The sequence below is a fragment of the Engraulis encrasicolus genome, chromosome 20 (assembly GCF_034702125.1).
Source record: "Engraulis encrasicolus isolate BLACKSEA-1 chromosome 20, IST_EnEncr_1.0, whole genome shotgun sequence".
NCBI classification, from domain to species: Eukaryota; Metazoa; Chordata; class Actinopteri; order Clupeiformes; family Engraulidae; genus Engraulis; species Engraulis encrasicolus.
The window spans coordinates 29,260,542-29,279,145 of NC_085876.1; the positions used below are offsets into that span (position 1 = coordinate 29,260,542).

At 45.0% G+C, this 18,604-nt stretch overlaps 1 protein-coding gene and 1 long non-coding RNA gene across 3 annotated transcripts in view; one reads left to right on the forward strand and one right to left on the reverse strand.

Annotated features, from left to right (window-relative positions):
* The window catches only part of ctdp1 (CTD (carboxy-terminal domain, RNA polymerase II, polypeptide A) phosphatase, subunit 1), a 140,344-nt gene that overhangs the window by 44,596 nt on the left and 77,144 nt on the right, over window positions 1-18,604 (forward strand). Inside the window, exons 11-13 of one of the 2 annotated variants that reach the window (XM_063185752.1) lie at window positions 795-1,002; window positions 1,830-1,960; window positions 9,228-9,351. In XM_063185752.1, coding sequence (XP_063041822.1) covers window positions 795-1,002; window positions 1,830-1,960; window positions 9,228-9,351 — 463 coding nt within the window. The remainder of the gene's footprint in view (window positions 1-794; window positions 1,003-1,829; window positions 1,961-9,227; window positions 9,352-18,604) is intronic. The other variant, XM_063185753.1, reaches the window with a different exon arrangement.
* LOC134436500 (uncharacterized) lies at window positions 11,069-14,428 on the reverse strand. Its single transcript, XR_010032218.1, has 6 exons — window positions 14,220-14,428; window positions 12,672-12,761; window positions 12,469-12,566; window positions 12,169-12,262; window positions 11,641-11,718; window positions 11,069-11,536 (listed from the first exon to the last, which is right to left on the reverse strand). It is a non-coding gene; the product is annotated as an uncharacterized LOC134436500 (long non-coding RNA).

The following is an 18,604-nucleotide window of genomic DNA, read 5'->3' on the forward strand; positions in this document are numbered from 1 at the left end:
CTGTTTGATAGAACATTTGACTATGTTACACCCTATTTTTATTTCAAGTCTTTCTGCCTTGTTTTTGTGGAGCTAGAAACTGTAATTTCAAAATTCGCCCTGTCCCGCAATTCAATTTGCGGGTCACTAAGGCGTCTGGATTTGTAGGCTAGCAATGGTGAAGAATCTAAAAAAAAATCCTGGTTCCGGTTCGTGATCCGGATCACCACCTGAATTTAATCACTTGATCCTTTGGTCATTTCCAACAGCTCCAAAAAGTTTCATACCAATCCGCTCGCAAGTTTTTGAGTTATCCTGCTGACAGACAGACAGACAGACAGACAGACAGACAGACAGACAGACAGACAGACAGACAGACAGACAGACAGACAGACAGACAGACAGACAGACAGACAGACAGACAGACAGACAGACAGACAGACAGACAGACAGACAACACGACAAGAAAACATAACTTCCTTGGCTGAGTAAATAATAATAATAAGTTTCAGTTGAGCAGCAGGCCCCTGAGTCACGTCAGGCATTTCAACCGTAGAGAAGGAGCATGCCATAACACAAACTGTACAGTTACGTATTTCAGAAATGGAAAGGGACACTGCTGCTGTCACATAACCATGTAACCACCGTCACTTTTGTATGAAAAATATTAGGTAGGTATTAGGTTTTTATTTGCCTCATTCTCTCTCTCTCTCTCTCTCTCTCTCTCTCTCTCTCTCTCTCTCTCTCTCTCTCTCTCTCTCTCTCTCACCCCTCTCTCCCTTCTCCCCTCACTCTTCCTCTCTCTCTCTCTCCAGGAGTAGTAGCCCCGCCTTCTTCCCCGACCCCCCTTTCTCGCCTCCTCTCCATGGGCCCCCCCAGCCTGACTCCGCTCCTCGCCCCCCGCCCCCAGAGGTGCGCACCTACGACCCCGTCACTGGCAAGCTGAACCGACACCACCCTCCACCCACTTCCTTCCCCACCCATCACCACCACCAGCAGCAACCTCGGCCGCCCCCTCCAGAGGTAAGACTCTGACTCTTGTGATTTTATGCTATTCTTTTTTTGTGTGTAAGTTTCTTGATGTGGCTCAGGCAACTGTGACCTAGTGGTTAAGAACATGGGCTTTAGATCAGTCGGTTGCAGGTTTTGATCCCACCACTACACTCCCTGTTTCACTCCATGGCTGAGGTGTCCTTGTGCAAGGCATCTAACCCCACACTGCTCCGGGGACTGCAACCAATACTCTGTACTTAAAATAACAAAGTCGCTTTGGATAAAAAGTTAGTCAGTTAAGTGTAATGTAATACTTGTTATTATTTAATTCATGATTTCCAGATTCGGAGCCAGCAACTTGGCATACCTTAACCTTACCTTTTGCCGAATATTTGTTGTCTTCTTAATCAACCTATTTATTAATGTTTTTGTTTTTAATCTTAACTGTTAAAGCATTTAAGTGGCTTGCATGTCTCGAAGGAATTGTGCTAGACAAATGTGAAAGTGAAAGTGAAAGCCCATTGGGAAACTCCAACTCCCATTGTCATTGTGACACAGCACTCCAAAGCACACAAGTGAACACTGCACACTGCACACAACGAAATTGCATTTATGCCTCACCCGTGCAAGGGGGCAGCCCTCAGTGGCGCCCCATGGGGAGCAGTGCGGTGGGACGGTACCATGCTCAGGGTACCTCAGTCATGGAGGAGGATGGGGGAGAGCACTGGTTGATTCGAGAGTCGAACCGGCAACCTCTGGGATGCAAGTCTGACGCCCTAACCGCTCACCCATGGCTGCCCAAATTAAGTTATTATTATTATTATTATTATTATTATTATTATTATTATTATTATTAGGTGCGTACGTACGACCCTGTGACGGGGAAGCTGATCCGGAGAGGACCCCAGCAGCACAAGTCGTCCTACGGCCACGCTGGACCTTCCTCATCATCATCATCATCATCATCATCATCACGGTCGACATTCAGGTAGAGCAATCGGTGTGTTTCCGCACTGTATGTCCCTCTTCTTTTGCCGTATGCTTCTGGCTAAAGTCTGGTTTATAGATGGGTTCTACATTTTTTGTTTTCCCCTGGCTGCGTGAACCTGGCTGCGCACAACTCAACCTCTGATTGTTGGAAACCGTTGTCAGGCAAACAATTAGCTCACGTGGTTGGCTGCCAGTGTCTTGCCCCTCCTCACAACACCGTGTTTACACACAAAAAAAAACCATGTATACCACTCTGTGTCCTGTAGTTTACACCAGCTACAGGGAGGGGGGTACTCTTATTATTGCCATTGGGGGTTGTGATGCAAATGATCAAGTAACTCATTAATCATTTGTTGATTGACCTTATCGATAGACTTACAACTAATTGATGAGCAGCGTTTAATGATCATCATTTAATGTTTGACACATTCATCGATTTAAGTCGATTAATCGATTAATTATTTGAATTCCTAATTGGGGGGAATTAGCTTGCGCATGCACTGTTGAAAGCGTGTTCACATTTCAAGCATTTTTGCGGATTTGTGTGGATGGGGCAAGGTTTGTGAGTGCATGCAATTTATTTTTGAGATGTTGAGTCTGAGGTGTTCAGCTGTTTGGGGCATCTGTGTCTGAGTATGTGTCCGGTCGATATGAGACCAGCATGTTACATTGAAGTGGTCAGAAAGCATAAATCACCCAGGCAAGTCTTTGAATGTGTACACACACACACACACACACACACACACACACACACACACACACACACACACACACACACACACACACACACACACACAGTAATTTATTTATTTTCTTTGTGTGGGTTGTTACATGCCTGTCGGCCTCTGGCTTTCTCATCTCCTTTGCGCTTTTCTCTCCCTCCTTCCTGTCTGTCTTCCTTTTTGTCTGTCTGTGTGTCTGTCTGTCTGTCTGCCTGTTTGTCTGTCTGCTTGCCCGTTTCCCCCCTGTTTTCTTCACTCTAGTGTTTCTCAGTATTTTTCTCTCTTCTCTTCTATCAGGTGCTTTCTCATCACCCCTTTTCTCCTTCAGCTTCACATCTGCTTTGGAAACTTTAATGACTCCTGCATCTCTGTTTGTCTGTCTGCTTGCCCGTGTCCCTGTCTGTCTGTCTGCCTGCCTGCCTGTCTGCCTGCCTGTCTGCCTGCCTGCCTGCCTGCCTGCCTGCCTGCCTGCCTACCTGTCCCTTTCTTTCTGATGTAAAATAAATTGTTTTATTTCAGTGAAAGAGCACCCTGTCTGCATGGCACTATGCCTGTGTGATTGATTGCTTCATCATTGTAGCTGGCAAAATGTCCTTGATTTTCATCCGATGTTCTGTTTCCGAGTTCTCTGGTTATGAAAGGCAGATTTCCGTGAGGCACTCTAGTCGTGTCTGCTTTAGAAAAGATGGGAACACTCTCTCTCTCTTTCTCTCTTTCTCTCTTTTTTTCTCTCTCTCTCTCGCTCTCGCTCTCGCTCTCGCTCTCTCTCGCTCTGGCTCTCTCTCTCTCTCACTCACACGTGCAGACACAGACGCACGCATGCTCATGCAAAAGGAGCTGTAATTGTCCAGGCCTGGCCAGCTCTGGCTTGAAATTCATCATAGAAACCCACACTTGCACTGTCACGTTGCTTAAACACGCCACACACACACACACACACACACACACACACACACACACACACACACACACACACACACACACACACACACACACACACACACACACACACACACACACACACACACACACACACACACACACACACACACACACACACGCGCAGACAATTGACTCCTGGTCTCTATAGAGTTTGTGTGCTGCTGTTTACAAAAGGTGGCAAAGCAGCTTTGTTGGAGTAAGCTGCTCTCTTTCACATGACACACACACACATACATGTGGTGCTCAGCAACAGACAACCCACATACTGCATAGGCCACACACACACACGCGCACACGCACACGCACGCACACACACAGACAGGGCAGCACATGGCACACGTATAAGCCACCCCAACAAAGGAGTGCTTTCCTCTTTTGTACTGTTTAATTTGGGGTCTGAACTCATACCTGCCTTCCTCACACCAAAGCTAAAGAACATTATATTGTGTTTATGGGAGTATGTGTAGCCTTTGTGTCGGTCAGCATCTCTCCCAGTGGGCTAGTTAATGTCCTCGTGGATGTATTGTAATGGTCAGTGTGTTGGTCACACTGTTGCAGGAGTCAGCACTGTTTGTCAGGTCTAATGGAACCCTATTACATCCAAGGAAACAGCAAAAAACTTTCATGCTGCTGATTGCCCAAAAGTGTGTGTATGTGTGTGTCTCTGTGTCTGTCTGTCTGCCTGCCTGCCTGCCTGCCTGCCTGTCTGTCTCTGTGGAAAGTCTACTTTTCTTGCACAAAGGATATTTTTCTCATGTCTTTGTACGGAGTGTGCGTATATGTGTGCGTTCGTCTGCCTAGGGGAGTGTGTGGATGTACGTCTGGCCCAGTAAATCTTCCTTCACACAAGAAGCTCATGAGAATTGAAATATTGACTACTAATACATTTGCGTGCGTGTGTGAGTTTGAGCGTGTGCGTGCGTGCGTGTGTGAGTCCACATACTCAGGTCTGTAGTGTCTGTGTGTATTTTTCTACCTGGAGCCAAGTGAAGCCTCTTTGATGCTTCTCCACAGGGAGATGTAGAGGAGGTGTTTCTTATTCACGCGGCTGGTCTGACTCTTTTAAATGAGAAGGCATTTCTTATTTTCTTATTCACTGCTTGACTGCCTCTGCCTGTTAAGTACTTCTCTGCCATCACTACAGTTTGGCAACAAACGTTGGTGGCAGAATTTAATGCCAGTCGATACCTCATGGGCCAGTTGGACTTAATGTATACACTACAGCAGTGGTTCCCAATCTTTTTCTTCAGGGACCCATGTTTTTACCATTGTAAGCTTTGGTGACCCAACCACGCAAGTGCCCACATGAGAGGAAGTCACATTATACCCTCTGTTTCCTGCGAAAACTCATTTTAGTTATCATTTTATTCCTCATTTCGTCTTTGGTCAAATATAGAATAAATGTTTAATGTAGCACTTACATGTTGCTTCTATGCATTAGTTAAATAAATGCTTTGTCATTTATTCAAAATGGGCTACAATATATATGGTATTTAAAATTAAGCCCCTTAAAATCAAGAAGGCTTCGCGACCCTCTGTGGATCTTTGGCGACCCAAAGGTTGGGTCCCGACCCATAGGTTGGGAACCACTGCACTACAGCACCTGATGAACTCATATCGACTGAGTTTTGCTACTCGACTCCATTGCTGAGTTTTGATCTTGATGCTTTTAACAGCACCCTCAGGCCATTTCAGTGGTATATAATGCTCTAAATGCAGTGTAATGGAGTTGTAGACGGGTTTATCAGTCCCTCCAGGAATTCACAGGCGCTTTTTTGTGCCATTTTTGCGGCCAAAAATGGCTAATTTCGTGGGACTTTTTCCAGGAATTAACTATGGTTTTTAGTTTTTTTTTTGCAACACTATTTCATTTTGAAGTAAAATATGCAATTACTATTTGCAATACTCCCTTTGTTACTATTAATTTAGTGATTGGGCGGTACTGTTAACATATATTTGTACAGGATATACGCATGGTTATTGCGCAGACTGAGTTACCTATGCGGTGCGTTCATTGAGTCCAAAGTTTACTGAATTAACAGACGGGACATTATTTGGCAGTAGGCTATGAAGTAAGTCATAGTAAGTCATAGTACAGTGGGGGTGAAAGGGGGAGGACGCTGGTGACGATGACGTAAATGTCTGAGCTGTGTTGTTGTTGAGTAACTGTCAACGATTGGGTGAGAGCTGTCCAATCATTTCAAACCATAACTGAGTGCAAACTTCCCGCTTCCTGCAATTGCGTTAGATTACACAACCTCCAGACCATGAGTACGAAACACTGCTCATAAACATTTCAACCGAAGCCTTACACAGGTTGTCCTCTGCACAAAGATAGACTGAAGTATGCGTTGCCACAAACATGATCAACAAGGGCTTTATTATCCACAGTCCACCAGTGAAGGAGAGGGAGAAAACACAAATCTTTCTCCATGATGAGACAAAATATCTGAGATTCGAAAGCGCCAAAATAGACGTGGGAGGTAGTGAAGTTGCGGGAAAGTTGTGTCATTGGTGAAAATTGCAACACCTTACTGCATTCGCGGGGATTGGCTGAAGTTGCAAATAGCAAATACCTGGTGGGTCTAGTTTATAATGCTCTGCAAATGCAATGGAATGATGTTGTAGACGGTTGCAATACAGTGTCAGTGCAATGTATACATAGAGTAAACTGATTTGAAATCATGCCTATCTATCTTAAATCAAGCAGATTTTTTTTCATGCATCTCAGATAGTTTAATACAGCTGCAAAATCAAAGGCATATTTTTGGAAGCCTGGGCTGCTCTGCAGCAGCACTACAGGAGTCACTGGCCATTGAGAGTGTGTGTCTGAGTATTGTGTGCTTGTTTGTGAGTTGGCGTGGTGGACTTTCTGGCTTTACTTTAATGGCCACTAGACTCCACTGTGTGCGTGTTGTGTTCTCTACCGTTCCTATAATGACCGCTACACTCCCCTCGCAGCGGAGAGCACTGGTCTCCCGGGCAACAGGGTGAAAGCTCAGCGTTAGAGAGAGACGCCACACAGTCAAATCAAATTACTCAGCTGATGGAGGAGGAAGAGGAAGAGGAGGACCGGGAGAAGTACAGGAAAGAGGAAAAAAAATACATTTTCTCTCTCTCTCTCTCTCTCTCTCTCTCTCTCTCTCTCTCTCTCCCTCTCTTTGCTTTCTGTCCTGTTTTCTTCACTGGAGTGTTTCTCAGTATTTTTAGATGCGTCATAGCATCTCTATAAGAGGGTATGTCCGTCGGTCTGTCCGTCTGAAACGCATTCTCTAAATTGTCATTCCCTCCTGTGTCCACATTGACTGACGCATCTTTGTCCGCCTGTCGTACTTCTCTCTTCTATCAGGTGCTTTCTCATCACCCTTTTCTCCTTCAGCTTCACATCTGCATTGGAAACTTTAATGACTCCTGCATCTCTGCTTTTATTTACAGCCGAATACAGTGTGTGCGTTTGTGCTTTTACTGCACCTGTCAGCATGGTCGTAACACTCGTCCTTGACTCTCCTTCCCCTTGCTAATGACACACACACACACACACACACACACACACACACACACACACACACACACACAATCCCAGCCGAGAGGGGTATTGTCTTGTATAACTTGCTTTTAGTGTGATGGCACAGTCACATGATCTCCAGTACAATGTTGTGATTATTTGGGTTAACATAAGGACTGTCGTATGTAATGGCTATACTTCATCAGGTTGATGCTTATGGCTGTTGTAGGTAGTAGCTATATATCTTGGATATTTTTTTGGTCTTTTCCGACTTTTTTAAATTGATGGCAGGATAGTATGAGAGATGGACAGGAAGCGAATGGGGAGAGAGATGAGGAGGTGTCTGCAAATGACCCGGGCCGGGAATCGAACCCTGGTCAGGAATCGAACCCGGGTCTGCCGCATGGTAGGCGAGTGCCCTACTGGTTGACCACGGCAGGGCCAGTAGCTATATATCTTATCAGGTCAAATACTTAACTAAGTTGCTTATCACTTACTCTGTCCTGGCTTTCCATCTCCATCCATTTTCTTGATCACAATCCAGAAATTTTAAATGGGGCTCGGGCCTGGAGATTGAGATTTGGCCATGGATTGGTGATGTCGTTAATGAAGTGAAGGAAAGTTATGGTGGCAAGAGAGTTATAGCAGGTGGGTCCTATACAGTAGTAAAATGATTCACTTGTGCAGCTGGTGTGGATTTATCACTGTCTTGGTGAGTCCAGCTCCTGTCTGGATGGCTGCCTGGCCTGCCTGGCTGGCCGAGTTTCAGACGAGTCCTTGAAAGACGACAGGCCCTCCCAAGACCTACACACTCTCCAGCGGGAACGCAAAGCACTTTACGTGGCCAGCACAACTTCCACAGTCTCGTTTGTCTTTTTAAGCGCTTTTTAAATGCTAACGACAGCTCTTGTTTACTTTTTAAGTGTTTTACAGTTTTGGCAGACTGCCACGTCAGGGCTGTGTCATTTTGTGACAGAAGGCTGCAAGTATTTAAGTGTTATGTTATTTGTCACCTAGTTTGAAAGGACAGCTTTATTTGAAGGATTAAGAGATGGGGGAGCTGTGGCCTAATGATTTTGGTCGGTCTGAAGATCATGAGGGTCGCAAGTTTGAATCCCACCCTAACCTCTCCCTACACCTCCCTCCAGGGCTGAAGTGCCCTTGAGTTAAGGCACATAACCCTACGCTGCTCCAGGGACTTTAACCAAGACCCTGCCGAATAACTGTTATTTGCTTTGGATAAAAGCATCAGCCCCGGTAATCACAGATAAGCTTTACATTTTTCAGAGCATTAGCAAGTTGTTTGTTTTGGCAGCAGCAGAGATTCTGGAACATGCTTTCCTGATACATGGCTCAGATACATCTCCTATTCAAAGTTAACTTCCATGCGGGTCAGTCTCAGTTCAGATCTTATTTTTTATATACACTGGTTAGATATTTTCGTTCTCTGAGTAGTCTCAAGAGTCTCACTGTGTTGAGAATTCTGTTCATGCCTCTCAAAAAAAAGCCCAACTTAAGATGTTGAATTTCTGTGTGAATATCAGTTCAGTTGTGAATGTTGCAGTCCTTCGTCAAAGACTTAATGTTTAGGGAGTTGGGCAGCGGAAGTGGAAGGCTGAAGTGACCTTCATCTAACCTTACCACTGGCGTGCCGTAAAGCCACCCAGATATGATATTTAAGTGGTGCCTGTTGCATTTTGCAGGCTAGCGACACAAAACATCTGCTGATTCAACCATTTCCCCCATCTTGGATAAAATACGTTTTCTTCCCATTGTGCCAACCAACAAGCCTACAGAAGGTGCCCGCTCACCGTTTGTACAATCAGAGATGCGTCATTCACAACCAGCTGCTTTCAGTTAATGATCAATGACGAACCTGTATCATGTCTTCTGTCCTGAGTACTCATACTAATACTAATCTCCTCACGTTTGATCAGAAGACTTAAGCCTCACAATGTCAGAGTTAGCACGGTGCAGTGGTCAGTTATGTATGTAATATTATAATGTGATAATGTAATGTGCTGTGTTATAATAATGTACCGGTAATATGCTGGCTTTGTTCTAATGTTGTAATGTGGTGTTTGCTGTGTTTGCAGCAGTGGCCAGTCCCCAGACGACGAGCAGCCTGGACCCTCCAAACGAAACCGCCAGCCCAGCATGTCAGAAACGAACCCCCTGTACATGCTCTGCAAAGAGGACCTGGATGATATGGATAAAGAGGTACACACACACACACACACACACACACACACACACACACACACACACACACACACACACACACACACACACACACACACACACACACACACACACACACACACACACACACACACACACACACACACACAATCTACAAAGGGGATCTAAAATATATGGTCAAGGAGGCACACACACAGCAAAAAGGATCTAAAAGATATGGACAATGAGACACACACACACACACACACACACACACACACACACACACACACACACACACACACACACACACACACACACACACAGACCACTCTACTCAGTATGTACGACTCACTCTTCTTGCACGCCCCTGAAACTCTCAAGCACCACTTTTACATAAGAAAGGGCACCACACACGCACACGCACAAATACAGGCTGGCATGCAATTAATGGAAGAGTTCCATGCAATCTACTGTTCTTTGTGAAGTTGTCCTTGAATTTTCCTCGGAGCGTGAACATGAACACGTTAGTTGAAAAAAGACTGGCTCTCCTGAGACTAAGATGCCCATGAGCTCTCCTATCACACACACACACACACACACACACACACACACACACACACACACACACACACACACACACACACACACACACACACACACACACCTCTTCCACGGTTCCTTTGGTTTCTTTGAAGTTTATTAAGTTTGGAAACACACTTCTGTAAAAAGGTTTTCTGCCTTTTCTGGGCGGATATGTAATGCCTAAAGAAAGTTGTGTTGTGAAGCACTTTACTCGTCAGTTCTGGGTATGATAAATATGACAACCAATTGGTATGTTTGTGTGCGTGTGCGTGTGCGTGTGCGCGCGCGTGCGCGTGCGTGCGCGCGTGCGTGCGCGCGTGCGTGCGTGTGCGCGTGTGCAGGCACTCAACTGTACATGTAGTGTGTGAGTGCTGATGCTTGCAGTAGTATTTGCACAAGTTGCAGTTGAGGTTAATCCACTGAAATGCCAGCATATGCCTCACTCCAAGATTTTAAAAAAGACGTATGATTAAATCTCATGGTAGTAGTCTCTCCCCCACTCTCCCTGCATCACACAAATGCACACACCTGGACACACAAACCAGTACACATTTCGTTCCTCTCCATTTCCTTGACATTCAGCTGCTTTAGATGCTCAACTTTACCTTTTTTGTTTCTTTGCCCTAAAGGACAATTGGACAGTTAGCCCCTTTTCTGAATGGTCTTCAAGTAGAGTGGTCTTCACCATTTTTTTATGTTTGCTGCTGTTTTTTGACGCTGAGTACCGTCTTGTAAAACATGTGTTTGAGTGAAACGGTAGACGGTAGGGACTTTGCGAGGCTATTTATTTAATGCCTACATATAACGTGACCCAAAATGTCTCTAAGCTGCACGTTGCAATATAGCCAAGTATTCGAGAAAACCTGATGCAGCCAGAGTCCAACAACTTCAATGCACCAGAAGTGAATTCGCCTTCTAGTTGGGTGCGTGCGTCACGTGTATTTAATAGAATATATGCGCATGTACAATACAGCTACCTTATTACCTGGAATATTTTTGAGGGCTGATATTACAAAAAGCTAGTAGGTAATTTTACTTTTCTTTTCTCTACCTACCATTCAACCATGAGTGGTTGGCTCTGTCCACCCACCAGTTTGAACTAAATAACTAAGATTTTTTTGTATTTTTTTTTATTTTTGTTTTGGGGGGTGGGGGGGGTGAAAGGGGAAAATAAGTTCAAAAATGTAAATAATAATAATTAAAAAAAAACGGATTTCATAGGCCCCTACGACAGGTTAGGTTTGGGAAGGGCACAATTCATAAAACTCAGAAACATACAATGCTTTTTCAAAAAAAGGGTTCTATGTTCCCCGCTGCATCCAAGTAGACTGCTGCCACATTGCTAAGAGCAGGTTGTTATTACACCTCTGACAGGTTAGGTTTAAGGATAGTTTTAGTCAGGGCACATACAAAAATGGATTTGAGTAAAAGTTGTCAATTCATAGTAAATATGAAAGTAAGAGGAAAAATAGTACAGGTACAGCATTTTAGTGCAGACTATACAGGTATGTACAATATTATAAACATTGCTGTTGATTATGTTCTTCAGCCGCCAATCATGCCAGCAGGGTCTACTGAAGGTCTCTGGTCACTGCTTCCTCGTCATACTGCAACAGGCACTCAGTCTCACTTCTGGGAGCTGTAGAAACAACAAATAAATAAATACTTCGTCATGCACCTCATATTGACATAGCAAATATATCAATAAGCAAGACATATTGAGCCCAACAGGGATAATCTTACACTATATCAGTTTTCTGTGGTCTCTTGTAAGATTGCCCATCACCATCCTGCAGGACACTACCGTCTCCCTGCCAGGATCTGTAGGATGTAAGAAAATAAAATCAAAACATAGCAATGCACAGCATTGACAACTTATCTATAAAGTAGCACAAGTCATATTGACAATGTAGGACAGGGGTGGGGAACCTATGTCTCTAGGGCCGTTTGCGACCCTTGAGGCTGTTTTATCCGGCCCCCGATATAATTTTAATGCAATTCCATCTTCACATGAAATATGACATATTTTGTAAAGGAATCTTAGAAAATACATTAGCAATACAATTAAGTTATATTCAGGGAACCTGAAGAAGTTGGCGTTTGTTTAAATGTGGCTGCCTTCAATATAGGCCTAAAGTGAAAGGGAAAATCCTGGTTTGTGTTCATAGTACGGCCCTTGGAGGACTTTTATGGCCCCTCGGATGAATTTGAAGTGGCCATTCGAATGAGAAAGGTTCCCCAACCCTGACGTAGGCTATAGGTTAAGCTTACCCTCTTTCACGCTACTGTGCCCATTTCGGGTTGACCTCCACACGCGTCTGTAGCACAGCACACAGGATTGCAGGACACAGCATCCTGCAGGACACTGCAAAAAACAAGGGGAACGAATAAATGACCTGTCCAGTTCTATAAAAAAGAAAAGAAATTTGATGCAGTGCCAGAGCTGTGGTAAAAGTAACCTTGGTTGTATAATCTAGGACTAGGGTGTGTGTGAGTGTGTGGTAAATCCAGTGTTCACATTATTCAGATATGATAATTAATTCATTAATTTTAACTGATATCACCACATACCGATATCAGTGCCATTTCACCCTGCCAAGACACTGGACCTTCTATGATCAGGGCGTCCTCGTCATACTGCAGCAGGCACCCTGTTGTTTCTACAGCTCCTAGAAGAGAGACAAATAAATTAAATACTTCGCCATGCATCTCATATTGACATAGCTAATGTATCAATGAGCAAGTCATATTGGTCACAAAGAAGTTAATCTTACATTCTTTCAGTCTTCTATGGCAAGACTGCTCCTCATAAGAGCTGTTAGGCCTTCAAGTGACTCGTCTTCGCCATATTATGAGACAGCAGCCTGTGAAAACATGGTAAACAGAATAACCCATTAACCTTGGGTCCTAATATAATACATGGACATAAACTAGCCTACATTATTTAGACAATGTCAGTAGACCTCCACGTGAAACAATAAGAAAAAGTGACCATGCATAATTTCAATTTCTTGAAGAGGCCAGCTACACTTATTTGTGCAACAAGTGCTGTTTTGAGGACCCATACGTTTTAAGGACATGCTGCCTACTGTTGCAAATGCCAGGGTATTTCACATTGATTTCGTCGGGGTGGCGTGCTCTATGCCAGTGTTTCCCAACCTTTTTTTGTCTTAAGTACCCCCTAAGCCTTTTCTCATACCACAAGTACCCCCTGACTCATGCTTTATATCCCAATGTGACTATGCTCCAGACATGTTTTCATTTTTCCAAGTACCCCCTGCAGGGTGCTCGCGTACCCCTAGTGGTACACGTACCCCTGGTTGGGAAAGACTGCTCTATGCAACACTTATTTGTGCAACAAGTGCTGTTTTGAGGGCCCATACTTTTTAAGGACAGGTTGCCTACTGTTGCAAATGCCAGGGTATTTCACATTGATTTCCAAACTATTTATTTCCTAACTACAGGGACGTTAGTCGATACATAGTAATGACGCTACGACCAAGCTACTAGGGAATGTAATTAAACTAGTCGCTTCGCTACTGCCCAGCACTGAAAACCAACATACCCAGACGGCACACCAATCTTGCCAACGTCGCCTAGATGCATTTTTGCCGCTGTAAAATACATTGGCAAGACGTCCAAGCGTTAGTTCATCAGCGAAATGCCGGGCAGACGTGAAAAATGAGCAGTGCCCAGCAACTAGTTGATGAGCTAACGCAATAGCATGCTAACGGTAGCCTTTGTCAATCTTAAGCGCTGGGAGATGGTCACTCCCATGTAAGATCACTCCCGGACGTGTAGTACCAGGTGACCCTATCAATCCCAGGCGTTCTATCCCACCCGATTACATTTCTCGTATTATCATACACTACCACATACAAGCAATTTAGGGTTAGGTTTAGGATTAAGGTAAGGGTTAGGTTTAGGGTACGTAACAAAAAACTAACATCAAAAAGATAACTAGCTCGGTGGGCTCGATAGTCTGGCTAGTGGGAGCGAACCGACTGGGGATCGAACCGCGCTGGGAGCGACAAACTGGGAATCATCTTTAGGCAGGGGAAAGGCAATTGAGAACGAGCAATGTCAAACAACTTACCATCAACAAGTATACTTAACATATTCACCGTTTCACTACTGCATTTTGTCATTACGATGCTCGCAAGTTATCAGAATTGACTAGCGTACAGCAGCAACAAGAGTAGTCACATTCATTGAGGGGACTTGTGCTACAACTTAGCAATGGCGGATCTGTGTTCAGAGGAGCTATTCAATCGCTCTTGAGTACTGAAACTTTAAACCACAGTTGAGTAAAATTTACTTACATGTATGTGAAGCCCATTTTCCGTTGGTATGTGAGGAACTTTCCCCCATGTCGCCAAGAAACTTGTAACAGTGAAACCACACAGACAGCGCGTGGTTCTGTTCAGATAGGTCGGTGTTGTTGACCGCGGTAGATGGCTTCTTTGTGGCTTGTGTGTGGAATTCGCATTGTGCGAATTAGTTGTACTGCCACCTAAAGGCTTGGTGTAGAACTAATTTAACCAGACACAGTCTGTTTTGAACTTCCTTGAACAATCCTTGCTTTAGTTCAGAATAATTTAAAAACCAGAGTGGCCAAGCACATTGATGTTTTTCCTCAAAAGCAGGGGTGAGGAACCTTTTTAATTCAAAGGGTCACTTCAAAATGTAGGCTATGTCCAAGAAAGATCATTCAGATGTTTCTATTCTGATTTCTATTCGGTTCATTTAAATGTTTATAGCACCGATCGAATTGTTCGATCAACTTCATTTCTGAGCTTATAGTATCATAATAAAATGTACTGACAGCAGAGCTGTGGCTAGAAGAAAGGTTTAATGCAGGGGTGGGGAACCTTTTTCATTCGAAGGGCCACTTCAAATTCCTACCATGGTCATAAAATCCTCCGGGGGCCGTACTATGAACACAAATCAGGATTTCCCCATGAAATTTAGGCATATATAGACACCTTTAGGCCTATATAGACATATAGACACCTTTAAAGGTAGACACATTTAAAACAGTCCCCACCTTTTCTAGGTCCCCTGAATATAGGCCTAACTTAATTGCATTGGAAATGTAATTTCTAAGATTCCTTTAGGCCTGCAAAATATGTCATAGGCCTATTTCATGTGAAGTTGCAAAACATTATAATGATATCAGGGGCCGGATAAAACGGCCTCAAGGGCCCTCGAGACATAGGTTCACTACCCCTGGTTTAATGGTTAGTGATTCTGAAAAACACCACTGGGCAGCGTGAACAAACATACATACACACACACACACACACACACACACACACACACACACACACACACACACACACACACACACACACACACACACACACACACACATTTTAGTAAAAGGCCAAAAAATGCCCTAGGGCCCCCAACAATCCCGTTGCCTAGGGACCCCAAAATCCTAGAAACAGGCCTGCCGACCCCCCACTCCCTCCCACCCACCTGACCTCACCCCACCCCACCCCACTTGAAATTGACTGTAGCAGCTCCCGACCTGATCACTGGCATTTACATATTAAAGGCTCTCCTAAGAAGGGGATGGGAGGGGGGCATGGGGGAGCCGCAAATGCTGTGGCTTGAGGTATGAGGCAGTTTAAGGTGCAAAACTCATCCACATATTCCTCTTTTCATGCAGTGATCTCTCTGTCGCTGTAGCGGTGGAGCTCTCTCTCTCTCTCTCTCTCTCTCTCTCTCTCTCTCTCTCTCTCTCTCTCTCTCTCTCTCTCTCTCTCTCTCCCTCTCTCTCACTGCGTGTGTTTTTGCCATGCATCTTGCATAGGGCTGTTGCAGTCAGTTATTAATATTGAACACCATGTACCCTGAGTGTTGCATCTTGCAGGGGACTGTAGCTAGGCACTTCTAATCGATTCCACTATTTTCAATCCAACCCCGCACACCGGCGCCAAACACCAGGACGTCTAACCAGTGTTGCCAGATTTGTCTGATCAAAACCCGCCCAAAGGTTCTCAAAAAACCCCAAATGCGCTAAATTCCGCCCAATTTCAACAAATTGCATCGGTTTCTATGGGCACAAAACGGCTTTAAAAAAACGCCAAATGGCCAATTTTTCTTGGTTTTACCTGCAGACGGCCATTCCAAGTAGCCCAATTGGGCAGGCAACCGCCCAATCTGGCAACACTGGGTCTAACCCCTAACACTAGAAGGCTGATTGTGGCTGTTTTTACTTTTAAATCCAACACTGCAGGCCGCTTCCAACTCTCAGCGCAAAACCCTAAGCATGATCTGCCAAACACCTGACATGCACTCAAAATTTCTAGACAACAATTGCATCGCACGATCAGTCTCTGTCACTCTCTAACTGTAGTTTTTTTCTTTTTCGCACGCACGCACGCACACACACACACACACACACACACACACACACACACACACACACACACACACACACACACACACACACACACACACCCCTTCTTGTCTATACTTTGTGTACCTATTGTCTGCCTTTGAATTTGCTTTAATCAGCTGTTAATTAAGTTGTGTTGTTTCTGGGTAACGTCTTACATAAATCATTAGCGACTCCAGTGACTGAAGTTCCCTGCTGTCACGTGTTGTCCTGGGTCGAACCGTAAAGAGTCAAAACCGCAGTTGAGGAAGAGGAGGGGGAGAAATGGAGAGGAGGAAGAGGGTACACACACACACACACACACACACACACACACACACACACACACACACACACACACACACACACACACACACACACACACACACACACACACACACACAGAGAGAGAGAGAGACCGGGTGATACCGTCATAGCCTCTGGCACTCACTTACAAACTAATGAGAGCATAATTTGAACGAGCCTAATTCAGACACACTGCCTCTCCACACACACACACACACACACACACACACACACACACACACACACACACACACACACACACACACACACACACACACACACACACACACACACACACACAGGGACTTTTGTTTGATCTTTTGGCAAAGTTGAAGTTGATGATGCTTCAGTGTGGGGGGAAGTGGGCTTGGGAATGGGGAGTGAGCTTGCAGGCAGATTTGTGCAGTCACTGAATTAAATAGCAATGTTCCAATTGCACAGAGGGTGACACGGGGCCACAGGCTTGATTGTCACTTGCTGAGTCTTAATTTTCATCTGTGCCTTTCTGAGCCATTCTCTTGGCTCTCCCACCTATTGCTTTGCCTGAGATCTCACCCTGTGACTGTGATGCACCATCCACCCAAAACATCTTAATGAGCTGAATGATGCACACATCACTCGCATTGGTCATAGGAAGAGTGGATAAGTAAAGCTTGGGCACGCGCACGCACACACTCACACTCACTCACACCCACACTCACACACACACACTCACACAAATGTATACATGCGCATGTACACACACACACACACACACACATTCTGTACTGTTTAGGCTGGGTGAATTGAGGTGTGCTCGCTTGGCTGGTTTTTCAGACGAAAAAAAATGCAACTAGAATAAGTTTTGTAACCCGGTTGCTCCCAGATACGGCTCATGGCTTCTGCGAAGTGAAAAGTGCAGCGTCAGGCTTCTGACTCAGAATAGATTTGATTTCTTTTCCCTACCACTGCTCTGTCTCTTCTTGCTTTTTTTCTTTTCTTATCTCCCCCCCACCACCACCACCACCCTGCACACTAGTGGTTTATCAGAATTCCATCTCCAACCTCACCTCCTCTCCTCTCCTCTCCCTTTCTCTCTCCTCTCCTCTCCTCTCCTTTCTCTCTCCTCTCCTCTCCTCTCCTCTCCTCTCCTCTCCTCTCCTCTCCTCTCCTCTCCTCTCCTCTCCTCTCCTCTCCTCTCCTCTCTCTCTCTCTCTCTCCTCTCCTCTCCCTTTCTCTCTCCTCTTCCTTTCTCTCTCCTCTCCTCTTTTCTCCCTCTCCTCTCCTCTCTTCTCCTCTCCTCTTTCCTCTCCTGACGCCACCCGCCTTGGCCTAGAAACTTCATCTCCTCTGACTCTGCTTCTCTACATGCCTGTCATGTTTTCCACCCCCTTTTCTTTTTTGTTGTTTCATCTCACTGCTTCTCCCACTCTACCAGTCTCCTCAGCCTGAAGTGTGTTGGGCTAGCTGGAATAACAGCCTCCTCAGTCTGTTGGGTTGGCCTATTCCTGCTGTTTTATCTGAGCTCAGCTTGAAATATCCTTAGGGGTTGGAATTTCTATAGGGTTTGGAATATCCATAAATATCAATGGGGTTTCCCTCAGGACATTTGGTGGTTAACCGGTATCTGCGGCAAGATATCACATTTTTGAGCAGTGCAACTTTAGGAATTACATTGCAATGATAACTTTAATAGTAATTGTCATAAAAGTGCATTGCAATACAAAATACAATACACCGTCTGTGTGTGTCTGGGTGCTTGTGTGTGTGTGTGCGTGCGCGTGCGTGTGTGCGCGCGTGTGTGCATGCGTGCGTGCATGCGTGCGTGTGTGGTCCTTGTCAGATGGCAAGGGGAGTTAGTTCTCTGCCTCCTCTCATGCCATGCATCGTCCTGCGCACACACACACACACACACACACACACACACACACACACACACACACACACACACACACACACACACACACACACACTCACTCACACTCACACTCACACACATGGTCCCCCTCCATCTCCCACCTCCACACTACTGTAGTT